Genomic DNA, 23023 nt, shown 5'->3' with positions numbered 1-23023 from the left:
CTATATCACAGTTCTTCAAAAAAATAAAGAGGAGGAGTGGGAAGGAACCACAGCTGTTAGCTTAGGACAGAATGACTAAGCAACCAAGTTGCTTCTAAAGAGCAACTGAAATACTTTCAGGTAACATGACACAAGTTGAAGGTAGACTTAAGAATTCTGTCATGATATTCAGAAACTACTGATGTACACAGGAAAATAAAATGAACGTGGGTTTTAGTTTTTAGCCTCAGAAATTCATTATTACAACTACAAAGAAAGCTTTACAACAGCTGGGACAGTAAGATTTTCCTGAAGACCCTCCCTAGGTATTCCCAAAGAACACCAACACTCCACAGCATGTTTAAGTTCTAAGAATGTACACATCTAGAAATCAAAATGATCTTTTTAAAGATCATACAAAGAACCCTTACACAGGAGATAAAGTTGAACGACATGAAAAAGTATTTAAAAATACTTCGAGTGTTAGAAAAATGCTAATTTCCTGCATATTTCTGGCAGTGAAAGTGGACTTGCATCTCTTATGAAATAAAATTTTGGTCTTAAGAAAAATAATGCAAGTCTTTAATTTCTATACGGAGATGAAGTCAACAGACTAAAAGAACGACTCACATGTGAAGTAAAGTATGTGCAAACTCAGGAATCGCATGTAATGCCCAATAATTTATCTGACAAATCTTCACTCCCCAAAAGCTAAAGAAATCTTCTGAAGACACACTTGCTTTTTCAAAGCTGGCAGGTGAAGATTTTACTAATCACTTCAGGATTCAATAGTCCAATTCATGAATGTACACATCTGTGTGACTTGTAAACTCAGCTATTACACAGTCAAAATAGCTCATTTTACAAGATTGGCTACATACTGAATTGCTTCCATTTCTAATAGAGAGATCAAATTTCAGAGCTCTACAAGGATGCTCTCTTTTAAAATAAAAAATAATATTCTTATTTTACCCTGCATAGAAAAGTAGGTAAGAAATTAGCAAATAGAACCCCTAGAAGAACAGATTTTTATGGAAAATAAGAAGTTAACATTTTGGTTAAAATATGCTGCAGAGTCCACATCATTTTATATCACAGTTTGTATTTTTCTTTGCTTCTTAAGAGATTTTGACTTCAGCATTTACTTTGGGGTTTTTTTGGGTTTTTAAGAGTTAAAACACTATTGTTTAGACCATTTACCTCTGATGTACAACCTCTGATATTGCTAAAAAAGTACGAGAAGCACAATTGCACAAAATTACTATTTTGCTAGAAAGAATGGTATGAAGAGACCATTTTGTCTTTTTCTGCACATTACAAAAAATATGACATTGCTCTAAAACACTTTTAAGTTAAATGATCAAATATATTATTAAACATTCGTGAATGGTGTTTCATGCAATAAACATTCCTTTATGTATAAGAAAAAAAAAAGTCCTTTTCCTTCCCTACAGCTAAACTTTAATCAACAGGCAAAACAAAGACAACAATGGAGTGTTAAGCAAATATCCTTTATGAAAGTTCATTTAATATTCAAGTCATAACAACATATATATTGGCAGTTACAATACATGTGGATATACACAGTCTATTTTTAGTAAGTGGATAATATTTATTAGCATTAACTAAACAAATAATGCTGCGACCAGTTATATTACTAGCAATTAATAAAATCCAAGTTCCACATGAATCTATGTAGTAATTAGTGGTGTACAAGTTTAGACTAAATACTATGTTTATCCAATTTATTAGACTTAATATAGCAATTTAAAGGACATCCTCAAATGGGACTGACTACTTACACTAGACTGTATTAACACAAAACCCTTTTTTCCCCTAGCCAAATTAATTAGCTTTGAGACTTAAACATACATTTTCTTAAATACACATTAGTCTAATAAGAGGTTAAAACAATGCTGGGAATTTCATGCATATTTCAGCTTTCATTTGGCTGACTAAAAAAAAAAAAAAATCCGTTAAGCTTCACTTAAGGCATTTAGGCTTAGAGAAGCCTATTTCATGAAAATATTTAGAAACAGTCAAAGAACATCCAAATATCTTATACTGATGAAACAAGTATTTGTCAAACCAATTTGTTTGAAGGTGGTTGCCATGCTGCTAGAAACAAGATGCACACTATTCTTTTAGAGATTTCCAAGGTAAGCTCACATACCCTTTCTAACTGCTAGGAAGAGCTAAAAATAAACTTGTGCTCCTTGTAAAATTTGTAATTTCTTCATTATGATGGAATGCAACAAAACATCTTGCCCTTGGGTTGCTCTGTTTCAGCCAAAACAAATGCAAATGGCTTGTCAGATGACAGCTGTTTGATAAGGCTCCTCTACAAGACCTGCATGCTTTACTTTTTTCCGTGAAACTTGGGATGAAAGGCAGAAGGCAGGAAGAGAATTAATGTAGCATACAGTCTAAAGGCAATGCTACAACCGTGATTAAGTAGAAAAGTTAAAAGGCACAGATTTTCCACAGCCTCGCTGCGTGCAACCCATCCGTGTAACAAGTTGACAGGCCTAGCGCGTCAGCTCCATCATCCTCTCCGACAGCTAAAACGCAGCATTGCATCCCTTTTCAGAGAAAATTTGCGTCTGCACCATGAAGCGTTGTACATTATTTCTTAGCACTGCAGGGGGCTCAAGTCCATATGGAACCTTCACAAATATTACCACAGATCAAACCAGCGGCGTTTCGAGGCAGATTTGACATACCTATTTAAATGAACAGCAGGGGTCCTCGGGCTGCCTCAGGCTGTGCAGCAGAAAACCTCTGTGGAAAGCCTGTGCTGCAGCTCCATTACTCAGCAAAGACGCACTCTACATTTATCATTCATTTCATTTCTGCCAGGGCAAGAAGCTCATTTGCCCAAGGTCAACAAAAAAAAAAAGGGGGGGGGGGGGCGGGCAGGCGCTGTTTATTCTCCCAAAGAAATAAATGTACCTGACAAGTGGGGATTTTGTCCTTTGGGTATGCAGTGCGCAAATAAATATCAGATAATTCTAATAAAAACACTATGCTCAGTAAAGCTGTGCACCATATTTGGTAGCATAACATTTATTTTTTTTTGACAACAGACTAACCATAGAACTAACTTTCTAAGACTATCTAATGAGGAAACAAAATCTGATATGATTGTCCAATTAATTATTTCTGCATAAATTATTAATGCTTTTTGTCTTGTATAAGTGCACATAGGAAATACGCACACCTTTCTACAAACTCTTCTAAAGAGGAAGATAATGCTTGTGCCATGGATGGTCAAAGATATGAAATGTCTGTTCATAATCCATGTTAAGACTAAGGGTCTAGCAATGTTCTATTAGATACGGCTTTTTTCATAAAGGTAAACAGATGCAGACCCTGGAACCATACTACTCAGAAAAACCTTTAAGTTTGCATGAATGGAACAATCTTGGGGGGGGGGGGGGGGGGGTGGAAATCAATTAAGCAGTTTAAATGCAAATTTTCTTCACACTAAATGTCAGCACAAATAACATTTCCTATAGCTTTGCCCTTCAATGGAAAAAAAAAATCCCTATTTTTTATTCTACAATGAGTTTTCCCAGAACTAGCCATTTTTGTTGTATATGCATTCTCCACTACTATAAAGTCTACAAGAAAGCATTCAGACTATTCAAACCCAGTCCATAGCCAAAACTGTAAAATAAACCAAAAATTAAAGCAAGAACTATTATGTAGTCTGTTCTCTTAAATGTGACATAAAAATGCCCCTAATTATGGATATTGCGACAGAAAAAAAAAATATACATTGCATTTGGCTTCGGCGGTGATGTTATGGCCTACTGTGAAAACATGAGTAAACTCAGGAGCTCCTGATAAACGCCTCTAGAATAACATGTATTTGACTTAGAGCTAACATTATTTATTACAGATTATAACATACTTACATGCATTAATGAATAATATGACTGCTTGCCAGTATAAAAAAGAAAGTGAAATGGTCGGCCATCTTCTCCCCACTGGATTTCTAATGAAAAGCAAGATTAGACAAGAAAGCAATATACGCTCACCAAAAAAACCCCTTGTATTTAAGTGCAGTTATAAACCTCTTTCATAATACTGATTACCTTTTTACATATCAGAGAACAAAGACATTTTATGGGTATTCAGCATATTTGGAAATATAATGATTTAGACTTGTTAAAAACCAAACCCCATCTGCAATTATAACCAAATATTTAATACAATATTTCTAATATCATTTAACATGAGAGAATCCTCTCATGTACATCTTAAATAAACTTTCAAAGACCGTATAGTTGATATTGCAGATAGAAGTATCCATTTTAGAATAGGAAGAACTACAAATTAAGAGACAACTGAAATCTACATAATGATTGTAAAAGGTGAAAGATTAACAGCTCTGGAAAACAGTGTCTTAAACCCAGAGCAAATATATTATTAGTATGGTATGTCTAAAGTAAGTATTCGTATACTTTTTTTTTGTGGATAACACAACTGTATTCAGCACTTGGGTGATTTTAGCCCTTGTTCATGTTGATACATTTGGGATATTTAAACATCAAGACCTATGATATAGTTTACCTAATTAGATCGGCAAGAAAACATATGTTCCATATCATTCAGCACATCCAGTGTATTTTATTCATTTAAACAAATGTTATTTAAGGACAAATAAATTTCAACTTCGGAGAAAAAACTCAAATATAACATGACAAAGATCTTTCCCAAATAAATTGACAAAAAAAACCCCTGAGACCTTCTTCACAAATTGAACTGTAGAGAAACTCCCAGCCATTTTATCCAGTGAAGTTCAAATGAAGCTATCTATAAGCTATAGACAAAGATAAGACTCCAAAAAGCTGTCCGATAAGCACTCTATGTATTGCATTGGAACATTAAGACATGATATCGCAGAAGTCAAATTGAAAGATGCAAAACTTACTAGGAGAGAAGGAATACAGGGGGGCTTTTACCCACACATACTACTAGTGGAATGTGTGAATTTCCACGTATGCAGCTGTGAAAGCATATTTTGTTGAAATTACTGTTCAGGGAACATTCTGAAGTATAAATTTACATTTTTGTACTTCAAAGTTATCAAAGACATAATGCATAGACAAGACAAGGCTGCCTTAAAAGAGATACTTATTGAAAGTGTTATTTTTATATGTAAATACAAAGATATACATTTATACTAATGAGTTCTTACACTCCTCAGGACACAGCTAGCATTTCAAAGAATCCTTTAGTCCCAAAAGCATACAGAATAGTAGCTAAGTTCTGCCATAAAACAGCCCTTGGATTTTAAAATTGCACGATGATTAACTCTGTCTTAGTCTTTTGCTTTCTACTTTTTATTTCACAATACTATGAATTTCGAAAATAATGCGTTATACAGTTTGAAAGCTGAAACTTCAAAATTTCAGATAATTTAGACAGCTTTTTAAAAGACACACTAAGTCCCTAAAACATTAAGTATCAATTCCAGGAACGGGAAAAGGAAGGATGGAAAATGGTAAGATTTCACTGATAATCAGAAATGTCCATCTGGGACTCGATAGCTCAGTGAATGTAGAATTTCACACCCTTGCTACTGATTCATACTAAGTGTGAGTCAAAAGCGGACGGCAGGTTTTGACATTATCTTTTAACTATTCTATGTAAAATTAATTTGGCGATTTTAGTGAAGTTCTCACTGACAAATTGACCAACATACTGGCATATCACTGACAACTGGGACTTCATACGATGTCCCGGGAGCAAGACCAAAGATAGTACGGACATAAGCGCAGAATTAGGACTTCCAGACCAAAACATTTTTAGAAGAGTTTCCACTCGCTCTCTCCTCTCAACTGGCAATTTCAAACCTGTAATTTCTAAGTTTTAGAGCAATGAAGTTACCAGGAAAACTTTTGGTTTAAAATAGTATTAATGAATATTTTATGGCTGTGATAAGACAGCTCTGACAAAAAGCTATTGAATTCAACAAAAGGTTTTCCCATGACTTCAATGGATTCTGCACGTCATCCTACCTATTGTTTATTTTTAAACAATGAAAAACATTTATCTATAGTCACTTCACAAGATGTCTGAAAAGACCACTGGTATTCCAGAATCCAGCAGCATTTTTTATCCTAAAAACCATAGTATCAGGTCAGGCTTTTACTGCTCACGTCTTAGCAGTCATTAGGAACATGGGGAAAAAAAGTAAATCTGTGAAAATAAGGAATTCTATATATGCAAAAATTCTAATACTTAGAAATAACAATAATTTTTAAAAAAAAATCTATGAACACTTACTCCTCTGCTCTGGAAAAATTTCAGTAGGATGCTGTAAATAAACAAACAAATATCAGCAAAAAGCAAGTTACTCAAAATATCACATTACGGTTATTCAGAAATGCAACCAAAAAATCCTACCTTCATCATGGGCCTGGCTTTTTTGTCAAATAAGCCAGATGGAAAGAGATAGGCAATAGCTTTCTGAAAAGAAAGAGAGATCATATATGTGATTTTTTTCCACAAAAGCATCATTGAAACATTTCTTAGGTACTTGTAGAGGAAAAAAACATAACCTTTGTACAGTAGGCAACCAAAACAGTAAGAAAGGGAGCCACATATGTGCTGTGCTAGAAAGGCAGATCGTTTCCTCAGAAATCTTCAGGAAAAATAAAACCTCACTCTGAAGGCTGTACTCTACTATATCAGAATGAATGAACTTTCTTTTGCAAAGCTTAGTTTTTATGGTAAGCATTTATCATAACTTGCCAGAACTATTCAAGTGCAAAGACTACCTTTATACACAGTGATTTTCCCCTAAAATTTCAAGTGTTGTGACTCTAGGGGAAATCACAACATTTAATTTATCTTTCTGAAAACATCACTGCTTCTTAACAGTGCATACTGACAGACCAAGCACAGAAATTTTATTTAAAGCAACTGGACAAAGCAAAGTTTTCTACCTTTAGAATCCCAGTTTCTACAGATGTAGTTTCCTCTAGTCTAAAAGCAACATTTGTTGTGGCAGTAGAAGACAGTTTACATAGCCTAAATAAGCATTGCATTGATCACTGCATTTGGAAACAACTGTGAATCACTACAGTCTTTGCTGAACTTGAACTAATTGCTCAGAGAAGATTCTTAAATGCCACCCTTCTTCTCCTTAGGGTTTGCTGAAACAATTTAAAAAAACATATGACATTCATTACGTACTCATTTTTCACCACTTTTTTCACTAAGTACAAGGTACATAATTTGCTTCTACTTCATCAATATCTACCACTATTCATGTGATGTATAAAGTTAGTATTATTTGCCTCCAATAAATAAAATAGGTATAGCAATATTCCGAATCATTCTGGCAAAATGTAAGGCAAAGCACCTGACAAGGTTAAGCTCAATGACACGCATTTCTGTTCAACATCATCTTACTCTCCCCTCTTCGAAGTAACTAAAACTTAATTTAATAAAGCAAAAATATGCATTTATGAGAGTTGTTTATTTCCATTTGTTTTTAAAAAGAAAACAAAAAGCTAGCCACCAAAAACCCCTATAAGTAGGGGTCTGGCAAGTGCAGCCAACTTCAGACAGTAGGCAGTAGAGCTTGAGATAGAAATCTTGTGTTTGTACAGTAACATGGACTAATTGAATAAACCCCTCTGGCAGCGGTTTCATTTGTATTTCCATTAGACAGTACGGAAAAGTAGAATTACAATAAAATCAGAGTTTAAAATCTCCTCTTAAGAAGAACGGCTCTTTGTCAGTTAGGCTACCTTAAGGCTATTACTTGCTGATAATTTTTTCCATGGACATGGAGTGGTTTGTCAGTGCTTCAGCCGATTTAATATGCATGGAGTGTAAAAAGACCTAACCTATTACTTCCATTAATCCCCTACTGGCATTCTGAACAGAAATTTTGAGAATTCTGAAGCAAACAAAAGGCTTAACTTGATGTTATAAAATGGTAATTTTGTTTCTCTTAGTGACTACTGTATTCCCATTTGTTAGTCAATGGGCATTTTATGCATACACACGGTAGGTGAACACCTATTTATGAACAAATGGGGATTAATTATGATGACAATAGAGAACTCTGCTGTGAGCCAAATGATGTTAAACAAACACCTTATATAATATATTAAAAGAATTTATTACAAGATTCTGTGTGTGTACTCAAGACATAGTCTTTATACAAGCATTTCCAGAATCTCAAACAAAACAGTTACTGTACCTATGACACCTTAAGAAATGCCAAATATAACAATTTAACATTTATAACTAAGAGAGTGACTGGCATCTAAGACTTTCTACTTCTAGAAAGTTTATTTGATACTGCTTGAGTGTATATTCATGTTTTTCACACTAAAGCATAAACAAACTCTGCATTAAGAAACCCTAACATCTACTTTCAGCTAGCCAAACAACAACTAGCCAAAGAATAAAAGTTTGCTTTTTAAGTTTGCTTTTTGTTGTTTCGAAATGGAAAGAAATAAGAGTCTTCCTGCCTTCTCCCTTTTTATGGAAATGTAATCAAGGATGGGTTACTTATTTGTCTTTACATTCCATTAGGAACTATCCTGGGATGCAAGAGACTCCAGTTCAACTTTATTCAGAAATTTTTTCTTAATTTTAAATAGCTGCATCCTCAAGCTGTGCTTTTAGCAACTACATAGCAAGTCAGTCTGCCTCTTGGAAACTTCATTTACAGAACCTGATTTTGTCTATGCAAGTGTTTTAGTTTTCTAGAAAAGGGGTATTTCAGAAAAACTCTCAAATTCTCAATACCCATGTGTACTAGCCATAGAATAAGATGGTGGATGAACCTTAGGAATTACATTAGAATTAGCCTCTCCAAACTGCAGCTGGAGCACATAAATAACCATGAAATATTTTTCTGAAATCTTTCAACGATGTCTTCAGATTTGGAACACAGGCTTCTTTTCAGGAATCTCCATGTCTTGAGTCAAAATTCTGTAGAGAATTAACCACACATTCTGCATTTTCCTGAACATACAAAAAGCAGATGAATGTCCCTCTTAAAACTTTATAATCAAGGTCTAAATGCTAGCAGTAAAGTTCCCAAGAAACCTTTTAGATTTAACTGCAGTCTTCCATTCCAGGAGTGTTTTTCAGCTTAAGAGTCATGGCCCCTATCCTTCTTCTAGTGCTTAATTTGACTTGAACTCTAGATAAGAAAGGAAATGTTGTGCTGAATACGACCAAGAAGTACTTTCTTCAGGCCACCATTTCAGCTACACAAGACTCATTCACCCACTATAGCCTCCACTGGTTCTGGGCTGCTATTTCACAATTCTATTTGTTAAATCACACTGTTACCATTGTCTTTGGAAGTGAAACACAACTTTCTAAAAAAGAAACACCCACAATTATTTTCAGCAGAAACACGATTACAAATCCTGGTACCTAGTAACACAATGGTGTTTCCAAAAAAAAAAAAAAAAAGTTTACATAAACTACTGGAAAAAAGTGGAAAGGGTACAGCCTGCTTCTGCTACAAGTCACTAAAAAGAATTTTAGCCATTTCCTTTCAGGATTTTTAAGTGTTTGTTTTTACACTATACTGTTGATCCACACAGAAGAAAAAAAAAGTAATACCCAGTAGTCACACCTTTAAAAATAGCAGATCATAATGAATACATGTTAGTAACAAGACGGTTTACATCAGACATTTCTTAAACTGCAATAGTAAACTTAACATTCCTATAACAAACTAAAAGGAATCCTGTTATATCCTCACTTGTTGATGGACTGGATGATTCAGTATACTGCCCACAGGATCACAATGTCTTTCACTTCTAGCTCTAAGTTTGAATTCAAGCCAATTGAAATAATGAGAACAAGCTTCCATCTCTACCAGAAAAAAAAAACCAAACCAACAACACAACAACAACAACAAACCATCCCTGTATCTGGCAGTCCTTCAAACATGCAAACCAATTCATTAAATCATCTGTCCAGCACTGCATGCGGTATGCTGTACAAATTCAGGATACCTGCCACACCCTCGTTTTCCCTCTTTATTGTACATGTTGCACACGCTGACTTCTGATCCTCCTTCCCCTCCTACCGATCTACAAGCCAAGAAATTTGTTCGCTCACTTTCACAAACATCAGAGACTAAGTCTGAATTAAACAAGTTCAGCTGGGTCAGTAAAGGTTACTTCCCCCCCCCCCCCCCAATATCTTGAGAAATTAAGAATTCCATACTTCAATTCAAATAGACTTGACTGAATCATACTGGGATAGAGGAAGGAGACTGAGACAGTTCAGTCCTTAAATAACCCAGCATAAGTAGGAGAGCTTTGGCAGGGCAAATGGATCTTGACCAAGTGTCTTCCCACACTTTTGTTGAATCCACAGCTCAAATCCACACAAATCATTCCACTAATTTTCATTTTTCAAATCATGTGCAAAGATAGTTATCTAAGTAATACGCAGTGAGGAAAAGTATTCTGTAGTAAACAAGTAAAGAAAAAAAACCCCTCCACCCTGGGGCTCCATTGCAGCAGGATTCTTTTTGGCAGAGGGCTTAAGAATCCAGCTCATTCCTTTCTAAATACACACAAAACTTTAATCATCAAAACACTGAGGTGAGAAGTGACACTTTATGCTGTAATGTTTCAATGAGTGATATCTGCTTCAGCTTCTTCTCTTCAACTTGACCACATGAAAGCTGCTTCCCTTCTTACACTTTGCCTCTTGAATCATTATTTAGCCACTGTTCTTCAGCATTTCTCAGACTGAGATGTTTGCTGGAAGAGCTGGTTTTCCTTCTCACCACATTAGCAGTATTCTTTAAAAATTTCCAGCATCCAAAATCCAGAATATTTGGGGTAGAACCAGGAATTAATGAAACAAAAATGGGAACTGAAATGTTTACTCTAAAATAGCTTTTTTATTTAACCAGACAGAAAAGGTTAACAAAACAAACAAAAATCAGTGACACACCCAAGCTTACCTTGTAAAACAAAATCCTCCTCTAACAACTAACTACTAAAATTTATTGAAACCACCCCAATTATTTGTCATTGTTTATCTAAAGATGAATTCTAGCTTGGGCAGAAAGAAATTTCAAGTTAATAGTGATACATCATTTTAACACCATAACTTAGGAAAAAAAACCAAAACCAAACCAAACCAAAAAACAACAACAACAAAAGCACACCCCACACAACCAACTAGCCCACTTGCATTATATGAAAAAAGGCCATCTTCTTTTAATACTACATTATTTTTATACTAACTAATCATTTTCAAAACAAAAATTAATGTCCTGTCCAGGGTTTGCAGAGGAAAAAAAAATAAAAGAGAAAAACACACAGGGAAAAAAAAAAGACACAAACCAAAACCCATTGAAAGAAAGTAATTATTTCTAACACTGAACAGTATTAAAAAGAATAAAAAAAAATACAGCAGTTATCAGTTCAGATGGACCTTGACACAGAAATAAGAAAACACTGATGCAGAGTTTGGCTCCATTAGAAAAAAAAAGTAAAGTTGAAAAAAAGCATGCTAGCTTTAACTATTTAAAAAGAATAGAAAAAGCAATGTTTCTTGTAAGGACAATGCTGGACAAAACACTCTTGTTGCAGATAAAGTTCAGAAATACATTTTGTTCTGAATAATGTTTCTGACATTTCACATATGCCATTATTCACTCATTTCTAACACTTCGCACTGCTAAAATTTGAATGTTATTTAGAAATCAGATGTGCTGAGTCACTTATAAGTAACTGAATACAACCTATTTTTCACTTAAGTAGTCTTAATTCATTTAAAGAAACTATACTCTATAAGGAATGAAGTTTTCCACATTTAACATTTTCATAATTAACAACCTTACTGGTACTTCTTCGCCATTATATATGCTAGTGAAGATAAATGTATATTTTAGATTCAAATTATTCCATCTGCTTGACAACAATCTATTAGGTCATAAGACAGACAACAAGAGAAAATGAGCATAGATCTCTAGCTTTTGAGTTTCAGTGACTCTTATGGGGAAGGAGTATTGCTTTATGATGAGCTCATATCTGGGAGAGCATTTAGGGGCTGTATAAAAATGAATAATAAAAATACTGGCATATAAATAGGTCATGAAGATTAAGACACTTTTCTGGTATTAATCTTACTTAGATTTCTGGGCTTTAAAGTAGAATATCACAGAACTGACAGTGGAAAACGAAGGTGGGCTGTTTACTACAACCGTAAGTTAAAGTTAAATCACAAAATAAAAGGATTACAGACTCAACCAGGGAAAAGCGCTAGGTCAGGACTGCAATCTCTATTAATTAGGTATCCCAGCTGGGCAGTGGGTATGCAGCTGTTAACTTGATCAATGACTTACCTAAATGTCATCTCTACTGATTCGCTTATAAATTACCAGCAAGTGAGACTAATGTACAGGTGCTAATTTATTTAAACTGTTCTCTGCAGTTCTACATAGCTTTATAAACTGCATCTGGCACCTAATGTTAGCTGTCAGTTGTAGTTAGACATGCCTGTCCTAACGACTCTGTTCATTAGAAATGAGCACAAATTATGAAATATTGTGAAAAATGATACATCAAATGGAATGGGCAAAGCAAATCAATTAGAGAAACTTCATAGCACATATTCACACATAGGAGAATAAAACATCCTAGCTTCAGAGTGAGGTCTATAATACCAATTAAAAAGCAATTGGTAGACTTCTGCAGAGTTATATATCAATTTGCTGGATTTTTTTTTTCTCCTCTAGAAATAGAGTTGTAATGCACGGCTTAACTTTTCATTCCTAAATAAAAGCATCAGTAAGAGGCAATTCTGCTTCCACAACATCCAGAAGGATTAGCAAATAAGTCAACTTATTTTCCTGTTTAAAACTTCACAAGGTTTAGCTTTTATTAAACTATACCTAAAACTCCGGTGAAGGACAAAATCCTGTGATGTCTACTTTTGGAATACACTGCACAGACTGATTAACAGCAGAAGACATGGATGTATATAAGCACTCATCAGAAAGAATTATTACTGTTCAAAATGTAAAGCTTGATAATTCTCCTGCCAGTGCTTAAGCAGCTTTTACATTTTATAACAGAAATTTAATTATGCATAGCATACACTATTACACACTTTAAGTATTTTCCAACACCTGATGGAATATGAAGATATCAAACATGTACCACAGACACTTGGTATCACCAAACAAAAACACTACTCTTTTGGCTCCACTTCTCCATCTTTTCAGAAACAGAGTCTGCAAAGCAGTCCCATACTTGTCACCTGCACTGCATTTGTAAAAGCTAATTTCCAGAATGAATCTGCTTTTACTAATGATGGAGCTCAGTTAATTTTGTGTAAACACTCATAGTGCTGTGGATTCAGAAAGAAGAAACCACTCCTTGGATACAGCCATCTCCCATTTCTTCCAGTCTGTCTCTAAGACTTCCTCCTAGACTCAATCAAGGAAGGAAGACAGACTGCAGATTAATGCGTTGTCCTACCATTAACCTTTCGGGCAAACAAACTGAACTATTAGCATCATCATCATACTATACTAACATGGGAGGTATTCTGGTGGCAGGTCTGTGCATGAATACTTCACAAGAAAGTAACTAAAAAAAACCAAAGGTCACTAAACGTAAGAAAAAAAAAATCTGAAAAATACAGGAAAAGGAAATTCTATAGTCTGTACAGAAATAAGAAGGCAAATGTAAAGAAACAAGCTTCTACTACTGCTGACCCAGATGCCTCGATGAATACTTTGACTGTTGACAGGACCTTATCCACTCTACACTGGGACTGGAAGGGTCTCTGCACTGGTACTTGTCTGTAGAAGAATAAAGCACTATCTATGATTCTGAATGAAAGTAGTCGCAGTATCAGTGCATAACTTTGTACTCATAAAGTTTGATTTCCTACAGATTTATGACTTGAAGTCAAGCTTACCTTATGGATTTTCTGATACCTGATAAGAATCACATCTCATTTCAACCTTTTTCTCAGTAGGCCATTGACTCTGTGCCTCTTCTCTATTTTGCTGTCTATTTTCAGAGTAGTTTTCAGAACTTAATTTTGAAGCCTGTCAAACGTGTTTGCAATCAGCCTGTATGGCCACCTACAGATGTAATTCTCTTTCCTGGCACAAGCACGCTGTCAAGACCCCTTAGGTGGACACAGCTATGCTGACAGAATTTTGCCACTGAGGCAACAAACAATCTTCTCCCCTGAAAAAACTAAACCATGCACACCTCTCTTTTGGCACGTAACACATTACTATGTTTACCCTAAGGGCCCTGCTGATATACTGTGCTGCCATGGCTATAGTAATAGCGTTGCTGCTGCACAGAGAAAGCTTCAGCCATGAGACTTCACCCAGCTTCACCTAAGAGTGAATGTCACCAAATGACATTTCTCCTCCCTACCTCTGATATGTGATAAAATAAGACAGAAATGACAGAAGCAAAGACCAGGTGGGACATTAAAAAAAAATTCATGCAACAAAACATTTTTCTGAGTGAAAGGCAGCATATCTATACATGAGCCTAAATGACAATGAGAAAGAGGAGGTCACCCATCTGTCAGTTGTCGGAGGGAATGGCAATAAAATAGTATGTTTGGAGCTACTGATATGAGCTTAAATTCAAATCTATATTAAAATCCCTCAGCTAAATGAGAGTGTTAGTTGTAACACATCCTATAAAATTTAATTTGCATTACCAGCAACCACACCACCATAGAAAACTTGACCTAAATATACACAGCAGGTCAAATTGTGGGTAAACGTTTCGAAGTGCTACAGAAACCTTTACAGTGCCTCTTATATCCTCAGATCAAGGGGATTATCCATTAGGACTTTCAAAAAGAACCTACCGTGCTTTAGCAAGATACAGTATACAACTCTATACTGTGATGTCTGACCTCACATGGTAGCACGGGTAGAATTCTCTATTCATAGTCACAGTTGCAATGTTTGCGATGTATAGTAGCATTCTTTCTTATTCTGACAGTTTGATTAAAATTCACAGAGAGCTGAGGGGCTCATGCTGAAGTAAAGTGCTTTCAATATCTGAAACTCTACAGTAAATTACTTCTCCAACAGAGCAACTGTACTTACATCAATATCCTCTTGGGTAAAAGTTTCTGGATCTTCTCCCATCATGTTGGCTAAATGTCTCTTTCCTAGGTTGAACTCTTCAATCTGTTTTTTAATAAATGCCTCCGTGTACTTTTCAGGTCCTGAGGCTCCTACATTTTTCCTCTGCCTTGCTGTAGTGGTACAGATTAGCCTTAATGTCTAACAAAAACAAAAACGAAAAAAGAAAAGTGAGAGGTTTATTTTATATTTTTGGCACAGTGAGCTCTAAATGAAATGAGTAGTATAGCAAGCCATTCACACCTATAACAAGATGCAATATTACTGTAATAAGTTAGAAAAGGCAATATTACTCATGAAACCATTTTCTTTCAATTGTTTAATGTCTATAAACAGATAGACACATTCTAAAAGTTGAACATTTTCACACATTACAATTAATTCAGAAGATTCTCCTGACAGAAAGACACATAGTATCACACGTCAGGAACATCCAGCAAAAACAAAACACAGAACTGATCAACAGATGCAGTCTTAAAAGAAAATAAAAATCTATCAGCAAATGAGCAGGTTTTGTCTTCACCTATGAAAAGGATTTGTGAGGTGGCTCTCCAGTGGCTTTCAGAAGCACGTGGCTCCACAAACACTGCTAAAGGCTCTGGAGTGCTCCTTCCTTATTATGCTATGCACTATTTTGTCTCGCCCATGTTAGTATTAAAGTCCTCTGCAGCTTAATTATTCCACAAACTGAATGAGAACTGATTGTGTGGTCTTCTGTGGCTGGGGGGAGGGAATCACAAGAAAAATGCTATGTGGGACAGAAAAGCAAAGATAGAAAAAGAGTCACTTCTGAATCAGAAAAATGTACTGTTCACCCGATAGGACCCTGAAACACTTCTCTCCAGCTCCTTCAACATGCCATGGTGCAGCTTCACAAGGCACAGTGAGCCCATCTCACAGTCCACTCTGCCAACATTCTATCCTCCACTCCCAGCTCTGACACTCGGACTCTTCTGCAAGCCAGCTCAGCTCCTTAAAAGAGGCAGAACATCAACTTCTGCCTCCTCCTAATGAGCGGGCAGCTCTCTGCTGAGCTGGTAAGTCCGAGCGATTCAGAGAAACCTCTGAGAAGAGCCAAAGCTGACACGAGAAGGTGGCTGAACTAAGAAACTGGGAGCAAGAAAGAGGAAGAGGTGACCCCTCTTTACCTTAGTTTCTTTGAACAAATTATTAAATTGCCTCTACTGCTCCTGGAACTACAGGCTCAGTCTACCTTTAGCCAAACACGCACAAAGTGAACGAGTTAAAGAGTTCTTATTATGAGGAACAGAATAAAGCTAGTATTTGAAATTATTAAATGTTATCCGAGCCACAGGAATTGTCTTCTCCAGATCACAATTTAGACACGCTGACCATTTTGATGGATTTTACCACTCTGAGTTAAGCTAATATGAATAGCATAAAATACTCACTATCTTCCTGTAACTGATACAAATACAACAGCAACCTTCAAACCTAGTTATAACCACAGTGATACAAACACACACATCTCATCAAAACAAGATTACATGGATAGATTTGCAAGACAAACACAAAAGCAAATCAAAATTCCACCTTCTGTTAGTAATGTGAGTTAGCTTACACAAACTTCTCCTGCGACTAGAAGCTTTGGGTGTTCTGTATTGCATGGTCAAGTCCTACACGAACAGGAAACGAAACACAGCTTTTCTTATACTTTCACAGAGCCCAGTGGGTATTCTGGACATCCTGCAGGCAACGATCGACCGGTCCAACACATCCAATTTGCTGTATATATGTAGAGCTATTAATGATCAATGTACCTGTCCATGACTGTCTCAGGGTTCGATATATGAAACCTAACAACCCCACTTAAAATTTCAATTTGGAATAAAGACTACAATACCCTGCCTTAAACCTATGTATAGCACACACCTGTGCTGCAGTATAGGTCCTACGAACTCAGTAAGGTTTGACACAGAAGGTAACCTTTGAATGACAAGGTCACACGAGATGGAAATAACTGACCCACTACGCTTTCACAACCTGACATAAAAGATATGCCCCCAAGGTATGTACCTCAGAAAAGTAACCAAAACCTCTGCCAGAAAAGGTTTAAAAACAGCTCCAAAGCAGAATTTGGTGCTGAAGAGCCTGTTTTGCTTTGTTTTCTCCATAGCTTATATGTATCATATGCAATGCTAGTCCTGGTGTGCCTTTTTTTTAATATATATTCATGTTTTCTGTTAGGTTACATTAGCATATGCAGAATTAAAAGAAAAATAATCAAAATTTTAAATGTACGCATTTTCCACAGGCAAAGCTCTGGTGATTTCCTTAGAAGGAAGAGGTATCTCTCCATATTCCCTGTTCTTCTCTCTTAGTCACTCCTCAGGAAAGAATTCAATTCATCTTCTGTATTTCTTGTCTTAACAGTAACTAATTGTTTGTAATTCTTGTTAATGAACATATGATTCCTTATTACTTGGCCCAAAATTGCTTTCTCTCTGCTATGCTTTAAACAGGATACTTTAAAAAGATTGCTTTCATCTTATTCCTGTCAATTTCTATTGTAATTTTCTCATTTTTGTCCTCCTTCCCTCAAGCTATTCATAGTCTTCCCTAGTTTCAATTCGTCACTAATCAAAAGTCCCTGAACACACAAACTGTTCATAATTAGAAAACAGCCTCTTATGCAAATTAATATCTATTGTATTGGATACCTCTTCTGGGATAAGAGTACTATTTCATGGATGGTACAGGGAAGAACTGCACAGCACAGCTAAATGCTTCTGGCACTTCAGTCAAACAATAAAGCATGCTCCTTTACTTTCTAGAGGACACCACAGAACTTTACATTCACAGAATCATAGAATGGTTTGAGGTGGAAGGGACCTTCGAAGGTCACCTGGTCCAATCCCCTGCAATGAGGAGGGGCATCTGCAACTAGATCAGGTTGCTCAGAGCCTTGTCCAGCCTGGCCTGGAATGTCTCCAGGGATGGGGCATCGACCACCTCTCTGGGCAACCTGGGCCAGTGTTTCATCACCCTCACCATAAAAAAAATTTCTTTCTCATGTCTAGCCCAAATCTCCTCTCCTTTAGTTTAAAAACATTACCCCATGTCCTATTGACACAGGCCCTGCTAAAAAGTCTGTCCCCATCTTTCTTATAGGCCCCTTTTAAGTACTGAAAGGCCACAATAAGGTCTCCCCAGAGCCTTCCCTTCTCCAGGCTGGACAACCCCAACTCTCTCAGCCTTTCTTCATAGGAGAGGTGTTCCAGCCCTCTGATCATCTTAGTGGCCTCCTCTGGACCCTCTCCAACAGGTCCATGTCTTTCCTGTACTGAAGGCTCCAGAGCTGGACACAAGATTCCAGGTGGGTTCTCACCAGAGTGGAGTAAAGGGGCAGAATCACCTCCCTCGACCTGCTGGCCATGCTCCTTTTGATGCAGCCCAAGATATGACTGGCTTTCTCGGCTGCAAGTGCACGTTGCCGGCTCATGTCCAGCTTTTCATCCTCCAGTACCCCCAAGTCCTTCTCAGCAGGGCTCCTCTCAATCCCTTCATCCCCTAGCCTGTATTGATACTGTGGGTTGACCTGACCCAGGTGCAGGACCTTGCACTTGGTCTTGTTGAACCTCATGAACCTCACCTCTGGATGGTACCCTGTCCCTCCAGAGTGTCAACCGCACCACTCAGCTTGGTGTCACCTGCAAACTTGCTGAGAGTGCATTCAACCCCACTGTCTTAGGGCAGACTTTGACCTGTTTAGGAGGCTGGTTGGCAGAGTTCCTCGGGAGGCAGTCCTGAAGGGCAAAGGAATCCAGGAAGGCTGGCCTCTCTTCAAGATGGAAATCTTAAAGGTGCAGGAGCAGGCTTTCCCCGGGTGCCAAAAGACGAGCCAGCAGGGAAGACCACCAGCCTGGCTGAACAGAGAGCTTCGGCTGGAACTCAGGAAAAGGAGAATTTATAACCTTTGGAAGAAGGGGCAGGCAACTCAGGAAGACTACAAGGATGCTGTGAAGTTATGCAGGGAGAAAATTAGAAGGGCCAAAGCATATTTAAATTTGCCTTAGAGAAAATAAGATAGCATTTTCAGATAACTTCAACTTCTCTGGTCTACTTTTTCCAAGAAAAGGAATAACTAGGACCTGTCTGTTTACTCATCCTGTTCATTTTGCTTCACTGAAGTTATATGGATATAAAATCAACACGTATCACTAGCAGAGGAATCAAGCTTCCTGTACTTTTGGAATGGGAGGGAAGGGGAATCAGAGACAGGAGGTTTGAATTCAAGAGAAAACGTTGTCCATTTTACAACATGACACAGTTACAGAGATAGAAGACAACATCAAATGATGTGGTACACATACAGTTGCACTATTTTCGTGCTGCTTTCATGCTCTAAGCTGGCAGACTTCAACGATCTCCTTCCCAAAACCATGCAGTGCACAAACGAATTTGTACTAAAAAGTTATCTTTGGGATAGAATTTTAGCAGCAGATGCAGAGCTGGAGCTGTACAACTACATCAGCATGCAGGACTAAAGCTGCCATGTGTTCGTTGCTTCTATTACTGGCACAGTTAGTGCTACTGAACCCAACAGACATACAAGATACCAACAGTAGCCCTCTGGTCACTTGTTGTCCAAGAAAATACATACATTATGTAGCAATCATACAGAATGTAAGTGCTCAGACCCATTCCCAGTTTCTAAAGAATTATTTTTTGTTAAAGAGGTCAGATTTGGCTTTCTAGTGTGCTGCATTTAAAAAATGTGTTTAAATTTATTTACTTAAACATTTACATAATCTTAGATTTCAGTCAGCCCACAAACTAATTAGGTAGACCAGTATCAGGTTAATGTTTTAATAAGCATTTTATAAAACACACCAGAAAATATCACAAGGTGTCAGCAAATGTGCATAAGTGATTTTATATTACTTTTTATACGTAATTTCACAAAGTATTTCAGCAGAAGAAACTTCTTCCCAAAACGAAGTCTCCTGACAGGTAATTGTAGAACTGCATCTCCCCACCCAGAAAATCTACTTTTTGTGCATATTTGACCCAATCTACATATAAGTTTTGCTTATACTGTATACTATAGAAATAAAAGATAGCCTTAAATCTGTAGATATGTTGAAAATGTCAGACATGCATTATGAGGAACTGAATTTGAGTCTGGTTGTTTTGAGGCACAAGTTACCAAATACTAACAGGCTCTTTAACTCTAGCTTAGTTAACACTGCAGAAAAAAGCTACTCCATTCCAAGTATGTAGTTCTGAATGACTGTCAGCAAAGTGGTATTATCTCTTTCTTATATTAGTACATATATCATCCATGGCGATCAGGTAGAAGACCCAGTCAAATGAAATAGCACCTACACTACTCTGAACTCTTCTGTTGAGAACCGAGCTATTCAACTGCATCAGAAGTAACTCACAATAACTAAGCTAGATTTTTTTTGCTTTATAAATTGTGCTAAATCTCTGTGTTTTGCTTATTAGAAGAATAGGAAACTAAATCTGTTATTCAAAGCCAAGGAAACTGGGATTACAAAGTTTCTCTGCCATTTCCTCTGTCAATGCAAGACACTTTCAAATACTAAAAAACAGAGAAATTAAACTGTTTCCTCCACTAAGATAGACAGGAAGTAATAAACTAAACTCTAGCAAGGGATTTTTAGGACAGGCATCATAAAAGAGTTCCCTAACAGTAAGGACAGATAAGTGCTTGATGTAAGAAATGGTTATAGCAAGTCAGAACAACAGTGCATCACCTTATTTCCCTGCCAGTATCAGAAGCACAAGGAGAGGATGAACAATTAGTGATCATTTTCCCAGGACACTTCCTCCATTTTCAACAATCTGCAGTTCAAAGACATGCTGATATCTTGTTTCTAGCAATCGTCAGTGGAACTTTCTTAACTTGTTTTTTGTATTCACATAAATGGTTAGTATCCTGATTGCCCTCATCAAACAATTCCACAGGTTAACTACACTTAATGGGAAGAGATTCTTTAAGTTTCCTGGGCCCTGCCTCCCATTTGTTTCCTTCGGTTCACAGACAGTTAAGACGACTTGTATATAGCTACAGGCTTAGGTACTGATTCCATCTCTGGGAGTGAAGATTAGACAAATGATCTCTCAAGGCCTCTTCCAGCCCTACCTTTTACAGTGACTACTCCTTCGAGAAAATTTCCTCATTTATGCCACAAATAGTTTTTGGCTCAAACTCAACCAGGTGCCTGGCCAGGAAAACTAAGCTACTGCCATAATCATACCTTTGACACAGGATAACCAAATCAATGCAACCTATTCCAACTGAGAATAAAATCAAGCATCAGAATATTTTCAGCCTTATTCTCTTTCTCATTTCTTGCACAATTTAAGTGCATGTGTTTCTAACTGCTGCTTAAAGAAGTACTCACACAGGCAGCAGGTCTTTATACTTAATCGGTGAAGTTAATCCAGAAGTAACTAATATAAACAGTTCAAATTGCTCCTTCTAGTATTACCTTTCATTTCCTTACTGCACCTTATTTTCTGTTACGCTGTGGTATGGTACAGTTCAGTCACTGAACAGTTCTTCATCCCTTATTATCCTAAATTACTTTGTAACTTGGAAGCGTTACCAGCATGCCTTTTTATTCACTTGCTGGTCACTCATTAAATATATATACAGGTGTATCAAATACCACTGCACAAACACAGTGCCTGTCCTCAACACTGACAGCAGCTAAGCTTTTTAATTAAACAGCAATCAGCTGAACACTGGTAGCTCTCAAAACAAATGGGTAATTCTGTTTAATCAGCAGCTAGTGCACTTGAGTGCACCTCTCTCTCCATTGCAAGAACTGGGAAACTACCTTATCTACCTACCTGCTGACCAAACATAAGATGAACAATCTAAAAACTTACCACTTATTCATGAATCTTAAAGGACTTCGCTTTGTATATAGCTTTGGTCTACACGTGGCTCTGTTAATCCCAGTGATATATATATATAACTTCAGGGCTTAACTACTTTTTTTTTTCTTTATATTAAGAAAAATAAACTCAGCGCACTGCAGGGCTGACCTGACCGCGGCGCCGGCCCCGCACTCCGACCCAACGCTGCCTCCTCTCGGCGCCAGCCCCGCGCACCCGGTAGGCCGCAACCCCTCCCCCCGGCCCAACCGTGGCCTCCGAAGCGACCGCGGTGTCACCCCGCCAGGGACACCCCCGCTCCGCTCCGCCCCCTCCGCAACCGCGCCGGGGACGCGAACCCGCCCCGCTGTGGCCCGCTGCCCACCCCCCTCCTCCCCACACCCTGCCGCCTTCGTGCTCGCCCGCTGCCACCGCATGGAGCCCCTCGCCAAGCAGGGCCCGGGACACCGGAGCACGGAGCAGGCGGCCTCCACACGCCGGGCGGCGGGGAAAGGGCCCGGCCCGGTTCTCACCTGGGCGCCCGGCGCCGCCGCGCTCCAACGGCTGCCCAGCCGCAGCACGCGCCCAACGGCCGCCGCCATGCCCGCGGCAACGCCGCCCCGCCCGCAGAGGGAGGGGAGGGGAGGCCAGGGAACAGCGCGGCGCCCGTCCGTCACAGGCCCCGGCGCCACCGATTGGCGGGCGGGGCTAGGGGGCGGGGCCGCGCCTGCGCGTTGCCCCCCGCTGTGCCTTCTCTGGCGCTGCGGGGCCGTGGCGGCGGCCGCTGAGTGTGTTGTGGGCCGGTGACAGGGCTGCGGGCGGGGTGTCAAGCTGTGTTTGAAAAGTAAAAACACACCGGCGTTATTAGAATTCACGCCGATCTTTAAAATGGGGGTTTGTAACTCGCATTATGGTCGCACTGGGGGCGAGGTCAGCCGCGAGTCCCGGGGCTGTGCCCGTCACCCGAGGAGGGCTCTGCTCCCCTGAACCCCCCTCAGAAGGAAAAGGCCAAAATCA

The 23023-nt window shown here is 38.2% G+C and overlaps 1 protein-coding gene across 1 annotated transcript in view; it reads right to left on the bottom strand.

Annotated features, from left to right (window-relative positions):
- MRPS9 (mitochondrial ribosomal protein S9) overlaps positions 1-22638 on the bottom strand; it is a 38032-nt gene extending 15394 nt beyond the window's left edge. The window contains exons 1-5 of the mRNA XM_065640107.1: positions 22540-22638; positions 15095-15274; positions 6397-6459; positions 6277-6307; positions 3900-3979 (exon numbers count right to left, since the gene is read on the bottom strand). Of these exons, the coding sequence (XP_065496179.1) occupies positions 3900-3979; positions 6277-6307; positions 6397-6459; positions 15095-15274; positions 22540-22608 (423 nt within the window). The 5' untranslated portion in view covers positions 22609-22638. The remainder of the gene's footprint in view (positions 1-3899; positions 3980-6276; positions 6308-6396; positions 6460-15094; positions 15275-22539) is intronic.
- Between the last annotated feature and the right edge of the window lie 385 nt (positions 22639-23023).

The sequence above is a fragment of the Caloenas nicobarica genome, chromosome 1 (assembly GCF_036013445.1).
Source record: "Caloenas nicobarica isolate bCalNic1 chromosome 1, bCalNic1.hap1, whole genome shotgun sequence".
Taxonomy (NCBI): domain Eukaryota; kingdom Metazoa; phylum Chordata; class Aves; order Columbiformes; family Columbidae; genus Caloenas; species Caloenas nicobarica.
Note: the sequence above shows the minus strand (reverse complement) of the source record. Positions and strands in the feature narration are given on the sequence as shown.